This window comes from Rhamphochromis sp. 'chilingali' (assembly GCF_963969265.1).
Source record: "Rhamphochromis sp. 'chilingali' genome assembly, chromosome: 2".
Lineage (NCBI taxonomy): Eukaryota > Metazoa > Chordata > Actinopteri > Cichliformes > Cichlidae > Rhamphochromis > Rhamphochromis sp. 'chilingali'.
The window spans coordinates 64,003,865-64,024,826 of record NC_137930.1 but is presented as its reverse complement, the minus strand read 5'-3'; the positions used below and the strand labels follow the sequence as shown (position 1 = coordinate 64,024,826).

At 39.1% G+C, this 20,962-nt stretch overlaps 1 protein-coding gene across 1 annotated transcript; it reads left to right on the top strand.

The window, feature by feature from the left end:
• The first annotated feature begins 834 nt into the window (after positions 1–834).
• Positions 835–12,444, top strand: lrrc56 (leucine rich repeat containing 56). The gene is made up of 13 exons (XM_080875520.1): positions 835–965; positions 1,160–1,332; positions 1,765–1,852; positions 3,612–3,672; positions 5,671–5,767; positions 6,213–6,410; positions 7,606–7,780; positions 7,868–8,098; positions 8,299–8,366; positions 8,956–9,098; positions 9,368–9,573; positions 9,726–10,041; positions 10,208–12,444. The coding sequence occupies exons 2-13, from the start codon at positions 1,168–1,170 to the stop codon at positions 10,368–10,370; spliced, it is 1,911 nt and encodes a 636-aa protein (XP_080731646.1). The 5' UTR covers positions 835–965; positions 1,160–1,167; the 3' UTR covers positions 10,371–12,444.
• Positions 12,445–20,962: the final 8,518 nt, after the last annotated feature.

The following is a 20,962-nucleotide window of genomic DNA, read 5'->3' as shown; positions in this document are numbered from 1 at the left end:
CTTTGTTACTAGCATCATTTTCTTTAGTTGTATGTATGACAAATGTCAAAGATAACACATGTTTAACGCAGTGTTTGATGTTTCCCAAAGAACTGTTTGCTGAAAACTTGGAAAATCGTTAATACTGTGCAGTGTGCCCCTAAAAAAATCTGGGCAATCTGGGGCAGTGGAGGACAATAAAAAATGTGACAGGCATAAAACGATTTACAGCTAATCAACAGAAAGAAAGACCAGGACCTAAGAGATGTATCTTGTCCTTCAGTTGATCAATCTACAGTTTGCTGAATCTTCATCAGAAATGTTCTCAGTGGCTGTCATGAAGGGAAACAGGGGGGGGGGGGGGGGGGGGAGGTTGGAGTATGCCAAATTACACAAGAACTGGGCTGAAAATCAATGGAAACAGATCTTATGTTGAGATGAAACGACTTATTATTATTATTATTATTATTATTATTATTATTATTATTATTATTATTATTATTATTATTATTATGAATGTAGAAAGGTTCTGTTAGATTTTGATCCACTAAATCGTCTGATTGGGAACAGCTTCATTTTTCAGCATTCTGATGATCCCAAACAGACTGCTAGTGCACACAAAAAAAATATTTAAATAAAAAAGAAAGGCACAAGAAAACGTTATCAGTCCTGGATTGATCTCATCAATATCGACTGAATATTATCCAGTAACTACTGGATAATAGATTAGATGAGTGCCAACCATAAGAAATACCGGAGTGTACTACATATCCCAGGGAGCCACGGGTCTAACTGGGTCTAACTGCACAAACTGACCCCAGAGCCGCTGAATGGAATTCATGCAGCGGCTTTGGGGTCAGTTTGTGCCGTATCCAGGAAGTCGTCTGTGGTTGCCAAGGAAACTTTTGCTTGCGAGCCCTCAGTTGTAGGTTTGAATGTAAATGTATAGACTATCTAGTGACACAGACGGGAAAATTCTGCAAAAGGTGATATATATTCTTATTATAGATATAATATTATATTTCCGTATACACCAGCATGTAGCTAGGGTACATGCTGCTTTATTTAGCGCTACTTAGAATATCTGGCTGTAGAGAAGGTACTGCTCACTGCTTCCCTTTTGTTTCACAAGCCGTTTTGGTGTTTTCAATATAACTTTATGATTGTTTATTTTATACAGCGTGAGGCATGAGTTACTGTCATGGGTCTGTGCCCCACGGGGTCAGGTCTGGTACAGCACGGGTCCTGGTGACTGAGCTGAGTGGTTCAGGCTCCATCAACCCAACTCCTGCAAGTAAACCCTGTGAGGACTCTGAAACACCAGTGGAATTTTATCTCTCCCCGGAGAAGTTGGTAGGTACCTTTAAATACAGTTAGTATTTATCACCGTTATAAACCTCTTATCATGTTGTTTATACGTATATAATATACTATATATATAATATACTAGTGAAAGCATTTAGTTAGTTTAGCATAATTCTAAATTGACAATAGTAAATGTTAGCATCTGGATAACATCTACCATATACATCTTGCCTGTATTATAATGCCTATTTTACTGAAATAATTTCGTTAGTGTTGTCTCTTATACTAATTAAAATCCTCTTTGATTTTTGCTTAAAAAGATTATGTTTGAAACTGAAATTGGGCAAAAAAAATTCTTCAAAGATTTTACATCAAATCAAAGTCATGTTTGTTAATCGTAGCTACAGAATGATACAGACTACATAAAGTAAAGAGACAGTGCCCTTCTGCCCAGGTCAGCTTCTTATTCTCCTCCTACAGAAATTGCTGTGTGGCACACAAGACCTCTCTAATGTGACCTCACTGGAGATCTGTGTAGACACTCAAGAAAACACACTTGGTAACTTTGGTAAGACATATAACATGTCACTGATTAAATACAGTACTGTGCACTGTGCAAGTCTTGAGGCACCCTTCATTCGGTTATATTTTGCAAGAAATATGGGAAATAGGTGCAGTGATTCATTGAAGTATGTGCAAATATACACAAATATACACCATAATCAGCATTTGTAATAATCTAACAAGATTTGGTCTACCAAAGTCAGTATTTAGCATGACCACTTTTATTCTTCAACACAGTCTCAACTCTCTTACGCAAGCTTTCTTGTCATTTCTTTAAGTAGTCTTCAGGGTTCTAGAAGGACATTTCAAAGCTCTTCTTGGGAGTTTGGCTGCGTTTTGTTCTGTTCTTAGTCAACACGATCCCACACTGCTTAGGTAATGTTGAAGTCCGTGTTCTGGAGAGGCCATGGCATGTTTTTCTATCCAGGTATGCTTTTACAGCAGTGGCAGCGTGTTTGGGATCATTAGCATGCTTAAACATGAAGTTGTTGCAAATACAACACTTTTTAGATTGTGATCAAAATTGGCCCATATTGGTCTTTCACTGGCTTAAATGCAGCTCCAAACCATGACACTGTGTTTTACAGATGTCTGTAGACATTCACTGTTCTACCTCTCTCTTGACCTTCTCCATATATATTGATGATGACTTGAACCAAAAATGTCCAATTTGTATTTATCACTCCACAAGATCTGTTGCCACTAATTTTTTAGTCCATTTTTTTGTGTAATTTTGCTGGACTTTTTTTTTCTAATTTCTTAAATACATGACTTGTTGATACTGTTCCTCTGCTGTAGTTATTTTGCGGCTGTCAAACTGTGTTATCTTTTGTAGACTTGACTAAACAAATGAATTGTTACTGTGACAGGCAGCTTGTAAAAAAGTCCCTAAATATAGAAATTAAAATTGGTTCTTTTCTAAATTGTCTGTTGTGTAAGTTGTGTGCAGACACAAAACTAGTTCACCTCTTGAGTTAGGTACCTTTTTTAGTTGTTGAATGATTCATAGGTCAGTGTTAAGTAGTTTAACTAAGAAAATGATCAAGTACAAAGACTGTACTGAAAATAAGTAAAAAAAGCAGCCAGTGTCCCATGAAAAACTTCAGAAAGCTTAGAGACCTGTTGTTCAAGAATAATTAAATACAACAAAGTCTGGTTCCTTGAAGACAAAATACAAACAAATGAGGAATGGCTCAAGACTTTTGCACAGTACTGCAGCTGAATATGTAAAACAGTAAAACAATAGGTGTCTGTTTGTATGTGTACTTATTAGAACTAACTGTTAGTCAGCATCAGTGGTGTTATTGTTTTCTTTGTGTAGCCAAGGCTACAAAAATACAGTAACTTTTATCTAATTTAAGTTCAGTTAAACTAACGAGCAATGAGAAACTGTTAACACAATTTACAGTAATGATTCATAACAGATACTTGTAATAATCACAACACAGACAGTCATAAATTTCCACACCTGATTACCTCACAGGTGTGCCAGCCATCATTAGATAATGGTAGGGGGATATATTTACTATGACTGAGCTTTGTCCTCAGAAAAAATCCTAGATTGTGTAAGGCATGACAAACACTGTCTGTACATGTATGAGTCATGTTTTACCTGCCACTTCAGGGATGCTTTCTTTTACTTAAATGATGCTGAACATCTGATTAGCAAATAAATCAGGTGATAAGAACGAAACCATGTTAAAATGACACCAGTGTTACATGAAAATGAGAAAAATAGTTTTGTTTAACTAATTTTCTTGCAGGTGTCTACTTGCCTGGATTAGTGCAGCTAAAAATGAACAACAGCAGGATCCTGTCAGTAAGGTAAGTAAGACAAAAATAGTATCTTTTTCTTTACTTCAAAGTTTGTATTCCTGAGAAACAAATTTACAAAGTATAATAATTTTTAGATTTCCAAGATGATACTGATGCATGCTTCTGGTCATTTTTATCTTATTTTATACATGTTTCCAAAATAGGAAAACCCACATATTTCCTTGAAGAGAAATAAATATAAGTTAACCCAGAACAGAAAAAACCCCCATAGTTTAGTGAATGCTGTCGTGGTTTACTCTGTCATTACAGGAAGTCAAAAGTTATGAGCTTACCCAAAGAAGTATAGTATGGCTATAGTGACAAGGTTTTGAAATAGGGACTTCCAATATTTATGTGTGGAAGATGCTTGTTGCAACTTGTAAACCAGACACCATAGAGGTGAGACCTGTGTACAGGTTTAGAGATACACAGAGAACAGGTTAAACCACCTTTCTCACAATAGGATACAGAGGGGTTCAGGTACTATCAGATTTCAAAATCATGCATTTGATCCTCAGAAAGAGACAGGGAATATCTAAAGTTTTTCCTAGCTTGTCCAGTGATCATAGCTACAGCTGTTTCATCAAAAGTATATTGAAGCAAAGCTACAAATAGTTGTCACAGTAAGTGAGATGGAGAGAATATTTTTTACCATTACTGTGCAAAAGTCTTGACCCATCTCTCATTACTTTATATTTTGCTTCTCATGAGACAGATTTTCTTGAATGTGGTCTATTTAAATAAATTATAAACAATAGATTATGAAGTCTTGAAAAGGTTTAATTTAGACATCGGCAGTTTTTCACTCATTTTCAGTCCATCGCTTACACCTAACCATTTTCAGAGGAATTTTTTTTTGTTTGTTAAACAAGTTAACATAGAAATATGAAATATGTATTATTCGAGCATAAAAAATGCACCCAACTGAAGGAATGAACGTGAATGTTGTGCACATAACAGAAAGTTTAGCGAAGGAAGAATCTTTGTATCTGTAGGCACTCTGTTAGTAGCAGTCTGTCAGAAAAAACATAATCCGTTCCCAGTTCTGTAGTTGTATCTATGAGCAGATAATAAAAGATACCAAAAGATAACACAAGCAATAAAGTAATATATTTGAACCACCAATGTGATTCCCAAAGAGCTGTTAGCTGAAAACATGGCATATCTAAACATGGTGGGCAGTGTGTCTTTAATTAAAATAAGGAAATTGGACAATGACACAAGTGTTACATGAAAATGAGAAAAATTGTTTCGTTTATCTAATTATCTAATAATCAATATTTATGGAGGAGGACAGGAGAGATGTACAAGAGTTAGTGTCTATAGCCATCTGTAGAACACTGTGGAGGGCTCTGTCATGGTTTGGAGCTGCGTTTCAGCCAGTGGTGTTGGAAATCTCCCCAACACTGAAAGTGTTACGATCACAGAAAAGTACCATCTACCTTGCAATTCCATCTGAAAATTGCTGGATTGACAACAGCTTCATGTTTCAACACGCCAGCGATCCCCAACACATTGCCAATGCAATAACTGCAACACTGTCAGTCATGGATTGGCCTCCCCAGGTATAACAGACTGTATTTATGTTCATTTCAATAAATCCCTACACCTACTTTTAATTTTTCCTAGCAGAATATAATAAAATGAAGAGTACTCTGAGACTTTTGCACAGAACTGTACACAGAGATAGATAGTGAACTGTCTGCTCCACCCCAAGAGCACCAGAGCAGAGCAGAGTCAGCCGGACATGCACTGGCTCTGATAGCATTTCCTGCTTTGGGTTGTGGGAATTGTAGTGGAGTTGGTGTTGTAGTGTAAGGTACACTGAAACTATTGTGGAAAGGTTCAGGCAGGGAGGAAAGCGGGAGACAGTGAACAGGACATAATTTTCACGAAGAGAAAGGAGCTGCAAGCTTCAGTAGCCAAGAAAGTATCCTTTTTTTAGCCTTGATTATGTAACTCTCTTTCCTGCCTCTAAATCAAGTTTGTGTTATTTTGTCTCCCTAGAGACTTGGGAACCACCATCTCCCAACTGCAGGTGCTATGGATGTCTCGGTGCTGCCTACGAGATCTAGATGGGATTACTACTTTCTGTGCTGTTACGGTAGACTTTATAGGTTACAGGTGGCTTTGTAGGAACTATTCAGGAGCTTGGTAGCTTCTTTCTTTTCTCTTTTTGCAAATGTTAAAAAATGTGTGTACGGAACAAAACATAAATTGTGTCAAGGATTTTTGGATACATTTCAAATAGGCCTTCATACCTCAAACATTAATTTCCATTTGTCATAGTACCTGAGTGACCCATTTTTTCCCAAATCATTTCCTCGTTTTTGCGGCAAATACTGAACGTGCCTAGGTAGTAACATATGATTCAAGTAATTGAACTTTCGCTGTTTAAAACGTCCAACTGTCTGTGGCATGGGACGATACCACAGTGTGACTTGGGTCCAACATGTTTTTTTTCTTTAGTGCATTTTCCTTCTGCTGGTTCAGTTCATTAATCACACATTTTCTACCACTTAACACTTATTTCCTGTCCTTCTTCTCAGGAGCTGTACTTGTCCTATAACAACGTGTCAGACCTGAGTCAGGTTGGCATGCTGGAGAACCTGCAGCTGTTAGATCTGGAAGGGAATGACGTGGATGATTTAGTCCAGGTTCAGTATCTCAGTTTATGTAGCAAACTGGAGAGACTTACCCTGGAGGGAAACCCTGTCTGTTTACGCCCAAACCCTACATCAACTCAGGTATGAGTATTATGCGATGTGTTTGTCCTTTGTTGTTCAGACTTTAAGCGGATGCTCCTATTGCGATTAACATACCCAGTACATCTTGAAGCAACCGCCACAGAGTGGTGCAATGCTCAGAGTGGCAGTCTGGCAAAAGATAAAACGAAACCAAGAATGGTTGCAGCTGAATAGAGCTTGAGCAAGGAGCTGGGCAGAGTTCCTGAAAAGGAAGTGTTGTATTCATTTGATGTTGTAAATGCCAACTTGCAAATGCAACTTGTGGTTCTAATCGTTCAACAGTCTCGCCTGTGCTGACTGTCAGCCCTGAAGACAGATAATCTCTAACATGTAATCAGTTTGTGCTGAGACATGAGAGCATGTGTGCGATCGCAACTCTCTGTATGTGGGTCCTTAACTCAACAGAAACACTCTGCTAGAGCAGGAGACATCAAAATACTCAAAAATAATTAGACATAACATACTGTTGAAATAGTATATATGTAAACATCAATGCTTTATTTTTATGTTAAGGTGCATTTTTTGGTTTCTGTGACAAAGCCTTAAACAGCTTATCATGGGCCAAGTCAGTGAAACTGATTGTAGCTGGGTACACGGCTGAAGCTGCAGTGAGCTGAGTTTTTTGGGCCACTGTGAATGTGTTTATTTACACCCACCAGCAGAGCATTAATTAAGAAACTAGGGCAATGAGGAGAGATGCTGAGCTGAATATGCATTAGGCCCGTGCTTTGTAAGGACTGAGGGGGTTCTTGGGTTTACTCCCTTGCCAAGTGATCACTCTTCATGCGCTCTGTCTTTCTCTCACTTCCTCTTATTTAAAACTCATTCTCCTCCTCTTTTCTCTCATTTTCTTGCTTTTGTTTACAGGCCTCTCACACTCTCCTTTTCATTTTCTGCATCTGTGTGGTTTGGTGAAACCAAAGCGAGGCCAGCGATTCACTGGCCTCTCTCTCGCTCTCTGCTCTCTTCCAAATGATAAAAGTCTAGAATTTATAGCAAATAAATAATTTATTTATTTGCAAGACTTTACAGACGCTAGCTGTTATGAGCTGGGATCAGCTTATGCTGTCTGGCACCCCCTATTTAAAAATACCACATATTATTAAAAATGTCACTGTTGCAAAAAAATGTGATCTTGAATCTTGTCGTACACCTTAGCTCTGTCATTTTCTCTTGTTTCGTTCCTCCTGCCCAGATGGCAGACTACAGTTACCGGGCAGCGGTGAGGGAGCTGGTCCCTCAGCTGCGTTACCTTGATGATGTAAAGGTGGAGGAGGACAGGCTTAGCTGCTGTACCACCATGGGAGAAGACTGGGACATTCTCAGAAACTCCATTAGAGATTCTAACTCCTCTTATCCTGCTGGTGATGGTGTGTGTGTGTACTGTTTTAAATCCATCAACATGGTCCAGATATTCAGATGACGATTTAACAAACACCTCACTTTTGTCTTTGTAGAGGAGACAACCGACAGTGTACGTCCTTACAGCCGACCCAGTTCAGCCACATGCCCTTCTCCCAGCTTCTCCGGTGTCTGGGCCATGTCATCGTCAGGCACCAGACCACACTCAGGCTCAAGACTCATGTCAGCGATCAGGCCTGGAGTTCTCTCCCCTTCTGGATCCAGACCTGGTTCTGCAGACTCAGATCTGGCAGTAGTGGAAGCTGAAACCAGCAATCTGACTCACAGTTAGGCACTCCTGTGGTTGATCTCATTAGTCTTAGTGCCATTTCCATTTTATTTTGATTAGCATTACTCTGTGCAGGTGAACTGTTGGAGCAGTAAAAACAATCTTTGCTCAACAGTGCCACCAAGAGGACTTAATTGTGCCATGAAATAATGACAGTTTCAATCACTGATGCCTGTTTTACTCTGTCAATTTTTGAAGGAGCGGGTAACATCATCTTCTGTGGGAACCCAGTCCAGGCTATTCGAGCAAAGCGGCAAAAGTTAAGGGTAAGTAGCAACAAAGTCCTGCAATGCAGTGGAGAAAATTATTTGATCTCACTTAATAAATTATGAGATGTATCCATACACCACACGCTGTGATCCATATACATGAGTTATTTCTGTCTCGCTGTTCCCCATAAAACAGAGTCTTCATTGTCCACTAAGAGGAACAGCAAGCTTTATGAGCTTTGACAGGCCATTATGAATGCCTGGCACCAGCAGCTCGTCTCTTTAATGTCATGTCAGTATAAAAAGAATCAGCTAATTATTATCAGGCAGACAAACAACCTGAGAGGACAAGCATAGTGAGGGGTGATGGAGATGTGAGAAGGGTTGTGTCAGAAGAAGTTGACAGACGGGGCTATCACTGTCACCACCCTCTGATCTGTTATAACTGGCATAAATACACCCCACCACTGTCACTCTGCATCTTATTTATACCTTTCTGTCTCATTCAATCTGCCCTTGCTGTGTTTGTTGTTCCTCACTGTTTTTGCTATCCATAATTAATATGCTCTTAGGCCTCTATTACTTTAAGTTTCCTACCATCATCTATTACCACTCATGCTTGTTGTGCCTCTCTACTGTCTGATAGACAGCACCCACCAGGTCTACTTTCACCCCCCGAGACACTCCCATTCACGTACCAGAACACACATATGACCTCGAGGAGCCTGATCTGACAGAACGTGCTGATGTCTTTGCAGAGCTCAGAGCTTGGAAGGAACAGCATAGCAGGTATTACATGCTGAATTACTTTTTTAAAAACACATACATGTGAAAAATAATAAAAGCTACATTTTAATCTATATCTTGCCATTGCTGACCATGCAATAGATTAATTGCATATTAAAACAGTTGTCCATTGAATACCATCAGAGGGCTGTGGAGGATTTCACAAATACAAAGCCTCTTCACAGCCAGTTAAAATCGCAGAAGCTGTCGATGTGGCTATGTCTGAAGACTTGTATGCACATAAAACTAAATATCATCATTCTTTGTTTCAGACGTCTTGAGGCCATAGCGAAAGACAGACTGCCACAAATCTTGTCCATTCAGCACTCTGATGATGAAGAAGCCCGTTGTGATGAGGAAGAAGATGGCTGTGGTGCTATGAGGAGTGACAGCAGTAATGAAGAACATGAAGAGGAGAAAAAGTGTGACAACCAAGATGCAGCCTCACTAGATTTCTCTTTCCAGTCTCTTTCCCCAGGTGAGAACTTTGTGAAGTTATTTATAACTTCATAAATTATAAATAAGGCTGTACAGAATAAAAGCAGTAATTGTAATGTCTGATCTTTTTGTAATGTAAGGAGAAAAATAACTGAATTATTTCAATTATTCTTATTGTTTGTTTATTTTTAGATCTGCTTCCCAGAAAAAACTTACCCTCAGATATGGCTCGACTGTCGCTGGTCCCCAAAACCGCAGTGTCCCCTTCTCCTCCTCTCAAAGGCAGTGCAACTGCTGTTGATTTGAAACCGCAAGGGATCCGTGCACGGAGGCTTCACCTTAGCCAGGCCAGACCACAATATTTACCTGAATTCAGCAGCGCCTTTGAAATATGTAGGACTTCAGGAGATACAGACCTGCAAATGAGTGTGCCTCCAATGACTCTGCCTGCACCCATACCGCACCCACCTCCAACAGCTGCCCCAAGTGAAAGGCTGAAGCATTCACGGTATGTCATTATTAAAAAGTATCTTTATATTCAAATAGTCAGATTTGAAACAACACATTTTGTTGTAAAATGTTTAGCTGAGTTTTGTAAATCAGTGACATCACCATATTGTGATCTCAACTTGGTCAGTGGAATGTGGACATTAAAAAAGATCTCTATCTTTTAGTGTGAAGATGGACTCTGGTGAGCAGCCAGGCCAGAAGTGTGAGATATCCAAAATCCTCAAGAGACCAGCAATAACTCGCCCTCACACAGCCAGGGCAGCTTTACAGAAACATCACCAGCACCACATACTCCAGTCCTGCAGAGGGAGCTCACAGCCAGATTGACTGTTGACTGTCTCCTGTCAGTATGACTGCTCTTAACTGCTCAATTAAATGGGGTCTTTCCCCTTTTTCAACTCATCACTCAGCCGTATATTGATTTGTCATAGTTTACCACCATCGTTTCTTTTTCTCTGTTTTTTAAGAACTGAAGATACTGTTGTTGTTCACCAGTTCAACAGCATCCAGTGCTCACGAAGCTCACAGCACAAACAGTACACTGTAAAAAGAATAACCCTATTAAAAAAAAAAAAAAATGATGTCCAATTGTCACATCCAAAATATTTGACTTCATAGAATCCAAATTGAGTCACTTGATATGACCTGATACTTTTATGTTGATATAAACAATATTACTAGACTTGACTGAAACTTTAAATTTTGCATTGATCCAAATTGATTTTTTTTTACATAGAACCATATTTTAATTATTGAACCAAGCTAATATATTGAAATTTAACCAACCCAATGTATTCACATCGAACCAAATTAACATGAAGTAATATGTTTGTGTTGAAGCCAGGTAATTGATTTACATATATTCAAACTATATTTTTTACATTTCATTTTATTTCAGTTCAAAAATGCTCTGCATTTCCTATAAAAAACAAGACAGTTGGCCAACCAATTATTTCAAAATTATTTATTGTTCCAAACCATTTTAACTATAATCAATAGAGAGGATTAGTAATATACAGATTTAGTGCTACGGCAGAAATGATTAGAGAAATGTTTGTTTTATAAAACCTGCAATCTTTTGAAAACCAGTATAAAACCTGCAATCTTTTGAAAACCGTTGGATATTTTCCTTTACTGAGACAAAACCTCTCACACCACAGAACTGCTCTTAAATAGACTCTTAAAATATCGAAGAGACCGTAAGTGCACATCTCAGGATGCTCTATAGAATTTTTACAAATACAGCCCTGTGCTGTTTAGCTGGAAAGATGTAAAATATGAACTTCCACGAAGACTACCTGCAGTGATGGTAAAGTTCCTGATGTTCAATGTGTAATAGTCTCATATTGTCACTTGAGGGCACTGTGTGTAAATATTAAATCAGAAAATGAATCCATTGCTTCAACCACACTGAGCAAGCAATCCTTCAAACCTACCACCTTGACATGTGACATTCATTATTTTTTTTGTCTGTTTGACTACACTTACGGCTGGGGTTACCTCCATGCTACAGTAGTGCATGCTACAGTATTTGCCATTTAAATGTACAACATACAAGCATATTTCATATTTTACTGATACAGCAATGCCGCAATAGAATGAAAAAAAAAATCAAGTCCATGTAGAGTTTATATGTTTTAACTATGATATAATCTTTGTTTTCCAAGTGCTATGGAGAATTACCCATCGCCTGCACTGTGACGGTCAATCTCAGACTCATTTGTTCTGAGAAACAACTGGAACTAACAACACTGCATTTGTGGAAATGAGGGCCAGAGTGGCAGCCTAATTCCTTAGTGGTTCTTAAGAGCAAATTATGCCGGGACAAGTTTGTTTTGAAGCCGTCACAATAATTATAACATGGAACTTCATTTCAAGGAAACCCCGACAACCAGCACAGTGATGTCTCCAAACTTGCCCCGTGTTTTGTACGAACACCTGACATAAGCACACACATACAGCAGGACACACAGGTAAGAACGCACGTCCCATATTTGTGTCTGTCGTGCGTCACTTATGTCCACAGAAACAGGATGTAAATAAATGACTCAAAGTACAAAAAAAGAACCACAGGATAGTATTGCGAATATTTCTGACCACTGTGCTGGTTTAAGAGATGTACATGCTCTTAAAGTAGGAATTTATGTATGTTTGAACATGTAATTGCCTACAGCCATCCAGCTGTTATGTAACACGTTAGTTCTTTTCTTATTTTCTAGCAGCACTTTCCATCAGGCAGCCACCCCATCTTTTCACATAACTGCTTTGTCTATAGGATTGTTTAATTTTCTCACTCCCTGTCAGGCTTTTGTAGCCACACTCCCATCCCTCTGGTCTCTCTGTATTACATCTCAGGATGCAGGTAGAGGAGAATGGAATTAAATGCAATGCCTTTTATGGTGGGAAAGTGGGATGGTGTCCACCTACTCTGTCTGAACAGTCTTGTAATTTATTCAAAAGGATCATTCTCCTAGCTTGTCAAGACTAGAAACGGAACCTGGCCTCTTCTTCACTCACTCAGTTATTACCAAATGTTGTCAGAAACCATAAAGGTGTGTTTCTATCTAATGTTTAGGGGTGGTAAACACTGTGGAAAAAAACCCAACAAGAAAATAATTAAATAATTTTGAAGTTAATTTTTTATGTAAAAGTAAAAAAAAATAATCCAAAACCTATTTTATTCACAACAGAACATTGATAAATATCTGATGTTTAAACTGAAACAACAAAGTTGGAACAGGCCTTGCTGACTGCTGTATAGCAGCCTTCCTTTTTTAAAACAACAATCTGCAAATGTCTGTAGACTGAGGAGACCCGTTACTAGATTTTTAGATGAGGAAAGTTTTTTTTCCCTATATAGAATTCTTGCTGCTCAATACTTTTGGATATTTCTGTTGGTTAAAGGTCTGGACTACAGGCGGGCCAGGTTCAGCACCCGGACTCTTCTACTACAAAGCCATGCTGTTGTAACAGTATGTAGCAAGACAGTTAGAAGCATTCCACAGACACCCATGCACTCCCGTAACATCAAAGATACAGGCTTTTGAACTGAGCAAATTGGGTTGTACATGTACTAAAAACAACAGATTTATTTGCCCTTAACGTCAAAAGACATGGTGCTTTTCTAAATTTAAAACCCCCCTCTATCTTTAGAGTTGCATAATATATAGTACCAATGTACAAAGAAAACTGAATCATAAACTTGTTAATTATAAAAATGTATAAGATTATTCAGAAAGTTCTAAAAGAGAATCAAGTCGACTTCAAGAAAAAATGTTCCTGTCTGCCGCTAATACACCCACACAATAGACTTTACACATACAGTATTTGTCAACAGTGAAGTGGAGCAGCACATACTGTATGTCAGCACATGCCATGAATACTTATAATAATAAGTTCCAGATGTGGTGAATAGGACCCAGGTACTTTAGGTTGTAGTTACATTCTTCAGAATACTATCAAAGCCGCACCTTCTTGCTGTAATTGCTGTAAAAAAAAAAAGTCCAAATAAATTAACGGAAAATTGATAGTGAAAATGAGGTATTATGATAATATCATCGTGTTTTGACTTGAGACGAGTCACTTTTTCTATCAGGCGTTGGAACTGGAAATACCTACATGAGTTCAGACAGGTCTGGGAGACGCCATTTGTACAGTACCACACGATTCTGCCGCGAGGAACATTCCTTTGTAAGATATTTAGGTTTCATAACTCATTTTCCACTGACACCTTTACAACCAAATGCAGACATGCTGTCCATAATGGCAAACAAAAGGCATGAACACAATAATTATTCCTTTACATTTGCAGGTGTTTAATTTGAATTTAATTTGATCTGTATGGTAAAAATATATTCTATTCAATTCAGGTTTACAACAACAGTAACCTCAAAGTACTTTATACTGTAATTTAATTAAATTCAGTTTTATTTCTACAGTGCCAAATCACAACAACAGTCACTTCAAGGTGCTTTATATTGTAAGGTAGACCCTACAATAATACATACAGAGAAAAACCCCCAAATCAAATGACCCCCTATGAGCAAGCACTTTGGCGACAGTGGGAGAGAAAAACTTCCTTTTAACAGGAAGAAACCTCCGGCAGAACCAGGCTCAGGGAGGGGCGGGGCCATCTGTTGCGACCGGTTGGGGTGAGAGAAGGAAGACAGGATAGAAGACATACTGTGGAAGAGAGACAGAGGTTAATAACAAGTATGATTCAATGCAGAGGGGTCTATTAACATATAGTGAGTGAAAAAGATGACTGAAAAGGAAAAACTCAATGCATCATGGGAGTCCCCCAACAGCCTATGCCTATCCGGTTGTTCAGTCTCACGTCACTAGCCGTGTCTGGGTCTAAACTCCGCTGCAGCTCCATATATCAAACGATCACTATGGCATTACTGAGAGTTGAAAAACTGTCTAAAGTCTTTCATCTTTAATAAAATGATCAGCGTTCTGCTCTACCAGGTGTAACAATTGAGTTTAACATCCAGGCATCCATGAAAACGGAATTTATGACATTTAACGGAGTTAGAAGTTAGCAGGGAGTTAGCTCGCTAGCTTCTATCTAAATACAATATAGCATGTCCTGACTGCGAGGTTTTGGAAACAAATTCAAACGTACAGCTCTGTTATCACTTCCAGCATAAATGAAGACAGAAAACTAAACAGCAGTGACGTTTGTAGAGTTACTGAAGTTGGGCTAGCTGGTATATAATGATGTGCTACGTGACCGCTAGCGACACAGCTATGTTAGCATAATATAAACAAGCTAACTTTTTTTCCACTCGATAAAAGTTAACGTGAGTGTTCTCAGTGGTCAGAAACAAATGTAATCGCATGGCAGGATGCTGTAAAAGGACCAAACTTCAGCCAGGAGAACAACTGAGATAATCCATCCACAATACGAGGTTAGTCATTCATATACAGTGGGGCAAAAAAGTATTTAGTCAGCCACCGATTGTGCAAGTTCCCCCGCCTAAAATGATGACAGAGGTCAGTAATTTGCACCAGAGGTACACTTCAACTGTGAGAGACAGAATGTGAAAAAAAAATCCAAGAATCCACATGGTAGGATTTGTAAAGAATTTATTCGTAAATCAGGGTGGAAAATAAGTATTTGGTCAATAACAAAAATACAACTCAATACTTTGTAACATAACCTTTGTTGGCAATAACAGAGGTCAAACGTTTACTATAGGTCTTTACCAGGTTTGCACACACAGTAGCTAGTATTTTGGCCCATTCCTCCATGCAGATCTTCTCGAGAGCAGTGATGTTTTGGGGCTGTCACCGAGCAACACGGACTTTCAACTCCCGCCACAGATTTTCTATGGGGTTGAGGTCTGGAGACTGGCTAGGCCACTCCAGGACTTTCAAATGCTTCTTACGGAGCCCCTCCTTTGTTGCCCGGGCGGTGTGTTTTGGATCATTGTCATGTTGGAAGACCCAGCCTCGTTTCATCTTCAAAGTTCTCACTGATGGAAGGAGGTTTTGGCTCAAAATCTCACGATACATGGCCCCATTCATTCTGTCCTTAACACGGATCAGTCGTCCTGTCCCCTTGGCAGAAAAACAGCCCCATAGCATGATGTTTCCACCCCCATGCTTCACAGTAGGTATGGTGTTCTTGGGATGCAACTCAGTATTCTTCGTCCTCCAAACACGACAAGTTGAGTTTATACCAAAAAGTTCTACTTTGGTTTCATCTGACCACATGACATTCTCCCAATCCTCTGCTGTATCATCCATGTGCTCTCTGGCAAACTTCAGACGGGCCTGGACATGCACTGGCTTCAGCAGCGGAACACGTCTGGCACTGCGGGATTTGATTCCCTGCCGTTGTAGTGTGTTACTGATGGTGACCTTTGTTACTTTGGTCCCAGCTCTCTGCAGGTCATTCACCAGGTCCCCCCGTGTGGTTCTGGGATCTTTGCTCACCGTTCTCATCATCATTTTGACCCCACGGGATGAGATCTTGCGTGGAGCCCCAGATCGAGGGAGATTATCAGTGGTCTTGTATGTCTTCCATTTTCTGATGATTGCTCCCACAGTTGATTTTTTCACACCAAGCTGCTTGCCTATTGTAGATTCACTCTTCCCAGTCTGGTGCAGGTCTACAATACTTTTCCTGGTGTCCTTCGAAAGCTCTTTGGTCTTGGCCATGGCGGAGTTTGGAGTCTGACTGTTTGAGGCTGTGGACAGGTGTCTTTTATACAGATGATGAGTTCAAACAGGTGCCATTCATACAGGTAACGAGTGGGGGACAGAAAAGCTTCTTACAGAAGACGTTACAGGTCTGTGAGAGCCAGAGATTTTCCTTGTTTGAGGTGACCAAATACTTATTTTCCACCCTAATTTACGAATAAATTCTTTACAAATCCTACCATGTGGATTCATGGATTTTTTTTTCACATTCTGTCTCTCACAGTTGAAGTGTACCTCTGGTGCAAATTACTGACCTCTGTCATCATTTTAGGTGGGGGAACTTGCACAATCAGTGGCTGACTAAATACTTTTTTGCCCCACTGTACTGCTGCATGGGCTGGGCTGTAGTTACATCCTAAGGTTTTAAAAACTGAGCTTAAATAAATGATTAGTGGTAATAAAAGCCGAGGGAGGTCAACCGGGATCACTGACTGTTTTAGGAGCTTTTTGAGATCAAATAGAAGAAAATACATAACATTAAACATGTTAACAACACAAAAGCCAAACGCAGACTACTTTAGGCCCGGAAGTAGGATTCGTCGCGTCATCACTGAACAACCGGAGAGCAGCATAACTAAGGGAGAATTCAGGGTCACCTGGTCCAGCTCTAACTATATGCTTTAGCAAAAAGGAAAGTTTTAAGCCTAATCTTAAAAGTAGAGATAGTGTCTGTCTCCCGAATCCAAACTGGGAGCTGGTTCCACAGAAGAGGGGCCTGAAAACTGAAGTCTATGCCTCCCATTGTACTTTTAAATACTCTAGGAACAATAAGTCAGCCTGCAGTGCGAGAGCAAAGTGCTCTAATGGGGTGATATGGTACTATAAGGTCGTTAAGATAAGATGGGGCCTGATTATTTAAGACCTTGTATGTGAGGAGCAGGATTTTGAATTCAATTCTGGATTTAACAGGGAGCCAATGAAGGGAAGCCAATACAGGAGAAATCTGCTCTCTCTTTCTAGTCCCTGTCAGGACTCTTGCTGCAGCATTTTGGATTAACTGAAGGCTTTTCAGGGAATTTTTAAGACACCCTGATAATAATGAATGACAGTCGTCCAGCCTGGAAGTAATAAATGCATGAACTAGTTTTTCAGCGTCACTCTGAGACAGGATATTTCTAACTTTAGAGATGTTGCACAAATGAAAGAAAGCAATCCTACATATTTGTTTAATATGTGCATTGAAGGACATATCCTGGTCAAAAATGACTCCAAGGTTCCTCACAGTGTTACTGGAGGCCAAAGTAATGCCATCCAGAGTAAGAATCTGGTTAGATACCATAGTTCTAAAGTATTGGAAAAACCCCTAACAATCAAGTGCCCGATGAGCAAGCACTTTGTGACAATGGGAAGGGAAACTCCCGTTTAACAGGAAGAAACCTCTGGCAGAACCAGGCTCAGGGAGGGGCAGCCATCTGACAGGACCGGTTGGGGGTGAAAGGAAAGAGAAAAGAAGAAAGAGAAGACAAAAGAAAACAAAGCATAGGAAGACGGACCAAACACACTAAGGGAGAGAGAAGATAAAATTATAATGACATGTTGCAGAGGTATATAAACACATGGAGAAGAAGTGCTCTGTGCATCACATGAAGTCCCGCAGCAATCTGAGCCAATATCAGCATATCTAAGGGATGGTTCAAGGGCACCTGATCCTGTCCTGACTAAGCTTTATGAAAAAGGAAAGTTTTCGGTTTATTTTAAAAGTAAAGACACCTGTCTCCCAAATCCAAATAGGGAGCTGACTCCACAGGAGAGGGTCCTGGTAGCTAAAGGCTCTGCCTCCCAATTTAGAATCTCTAGAAACTACAAGCAAGCCTGCATTTTGATAGTGCACTGTGGGCATAATATGATAGTATGAGGGCCTGAAGCATTTGTATGTGTCGAGAAATTCTGGATTTACCGGGGAACCACTGAAGAGTGGTTAGGAGAAAGTCACGTTATGTATGAGAGAAAGTCACATTACGCAAAGCTGCTGAAACGTGATTTCTTTGTCATTGCCTTTTTGCAATATAAAACGTAGGATAATATAGACTAAAAACTGCAGCTTCACACTGCACGGAGAGAGTATATCTCGGTACCTCAGCAGAGCTGGCAATATCATCAAGGACCACTCTCACCCCAGCAACCAACTGTTTGAACTATTACCGTCAGGCCGACGGTACAGGTCACATAAAACCAGGACAAACAGATTCAGGGATAGCTTCTTTCCCAGAGCTATCACCGTAGTAAATAAGCACAAAAACAATTGAACCTATTCCATACCGTCACTGTCATTATATTATGCTGCTATTCATACTGTCATTATATTAATGCTGCTATCCTGTATATATTGTACATACTATTGTTTGAGTACTTACGATTGTTTTTTTTGTACTTTTTATATTTTACATTTATATTTATTATTGAAACTTGCACCAAGGGAGTGGCACTCCAATTTCGTTGTACTCTGTACAATGACAATAAAGGCTATTCTATATCAGGAATGATGACCTAAGGCACTGCTTTGAGTCACTGTTTTGCAATCTTAAATTGGCATACTGGAGCTATATAGCACTTACCACTCATTGTGTTTCAATGCCGTGTGTTCAGAAACTTTGAGCAGAGGCAACAAGGATTACCTGATGTGCAAGAGAGAGTCTTAAACAGACCGATATTCATTAGTGGGGTTTTTTTTGTTTTTTTTGCTCAAACTGATGTGAATGAAACACTTAGGCTAACATTCACAGACCTAGATTTTGTCTTTATTTTGAAACAGTAATTATTAATAACTGTAACAGCAGTTATAATGTTAACTGTTACAATTAATTTGGCAAAAAATCTATATACTCAGTAATACTCAGTAATATTGTTGTTCTACATGTTCTTGAACCAACAAATACATTCTTTTAATTAAATGAATAACAATCTTATGTAAGATCAGTCATGGGTAACAGTCAATATTCATGCATTACATAGATACTGAAGACATTGTGATGTAACACAATCAGTTTAGTCAGAAAAATATCTATTAATAGTGCCAACTTCCTCCTGTCAGATCAAATCAGATTTGTTTGAGGAGGAGAGAGGTGATTTTCAACTTCAAAATCATTAAAACTGCTGTTACTTACAATCCATTAAATGATCTAACAGTCTGAAGGACAAATGCTTTTCTGCTACATCCATCACGCTGTTTGTTGTGACTACCTAAAGCTACGTGTTGACACAGGTTAACTAGCTTTTTATCATAATAAACAATGAGCCAATCCTAAAAGGCTTATTAGTGTTTGCTGCTGCCATGGAGACACAGCTCCAGGTTGTTCCTCCAAAAGTGGCGGTTAATCATTTGCCATTAGTCATTTCTATAAAAATGTGTATAAGTATGCATGGACGCACAGGGCATAGCCTGGGGTGGCACTGGCCCCACTTGTTGATGCCTTATCATATCAGTGCAACCATGGGTATTAATTAAAAAGAATGATAGGAAAGTGATAGCTCCCGCTTTCCTCTGGAAAACATTTTTATCCCCTTTCACTTGCCTTACTTTGAACTGGTATTTTACACTGGTATTTTTAAATTATTTGATACTTTACACTGGTATTTTTAAATTATACCTTATCACTGTTGTTCCCAGATTTTGTTTTTCACAAATAAACATGTGTACTGTTGCTTTGTGATACAGGCTATCAATGCTTCATTTCACAAACACAAAGAGCTGTTCAAGGACGGCGTGGTGCATATACCTGTTTTTTTTAGAAAAGGTGTCGCATTGCAATTTTGCATTAATGTGAGTGGATTAAAGGAGTCAGTTTATATACAAGCATGTATATAAACAAATACAGATACATATAGGGGAAGAAGAAAAAAAAGAAAAGAGCGACGGTAACATTAAACAAAGACATTACAAGCATTACAAATTTTAATGTTTTTATCATTTATGTATGTGTTTGGCAAGGAGTAAAGTCAAGTAGATGAGGTAAAAAGCTTTTGAGTCAGTACACCATGTAAGATTTTTTTTTTGTAGAAAAGTACAAAGATTTTGTTAGAAATAAAATAAACAATGTTTTTCCATGAAAGCTGTGCGTAAGTACAAGACCAAAATAAATGGCAGCAAGTCTCTAGAAAGGGCTCACAACGAGTGTTTTTCACAGGCTAAAACCTATGAATTAATTTGAAAGAGACCGCCTTCATTTTGTTTGTCATAAACAAACAAAAAAAGTGTGAGAAAGACCAAATTCTTCCCAAATTCCCTAACAAAATGACTCCAGTAAGAGATGACAGGAGGAACAGACGTCAGATCACACCTTTGTGTGCGGTGAAGCAATTGTTAGGTGAGGTGTAAGGTGAATTGTTACTTCCTTACCTCGGAGCCATATTGCTTTGAGGCACAGGAGATCTTTGCTCATTAATATTATTATAACTCACTTATTTTTAATGCAGATGTTCACGAGTTTTTGTTTATTTCCAATATAATTTTCGCTTCTGGGGAGGTACAACTCCCCAGAAGCATTGCATTTCACGTTATTTCATTTTATTTTTTCACAAGCTTGTCGTTAAGACCTTTAATTTGAAAGGGCGAACCGGAAGTCGTGTAGTTTGCCTTTACCGGACTGGAGTGTGGATTTTTGCCCACAGTGAGCAGCTGGAAGATGAGATGAAGCACTCGACTGTCCGCTGAATTGAAAACGCCTGCTAATAGGGCTGGGCCATATTATACCGTTCACGGTAATACCGGT

What these genes read in the sequence shown, in the direction of transcription:
- lrrc56 (XM_080875520.1), top strand. Translation starts at nt 1,168, where the DNA reads ATGAGTTACTGTCATGGGTCTGTGCCCCACGGGGTCAGGTCTGGTACA. An exon ending in CTACTTTCTGTGCTGTTACG is followed by an intron (nt 5,768 to 6,212) that starts GTAGACTTTATA and finishes CCTTCTTCTCAG; the next exon opens with GAGCTGTACTTGTCCTATAA. An exon ending in CAAACCCTACATCAACTCAG is followed by an intron (nt 6,411 to 7,605) that starts GTATGAGTATTA and finishes CCTCCTGCCCAG; the next exon opens with ATGGCAGACTACAGTTACCG.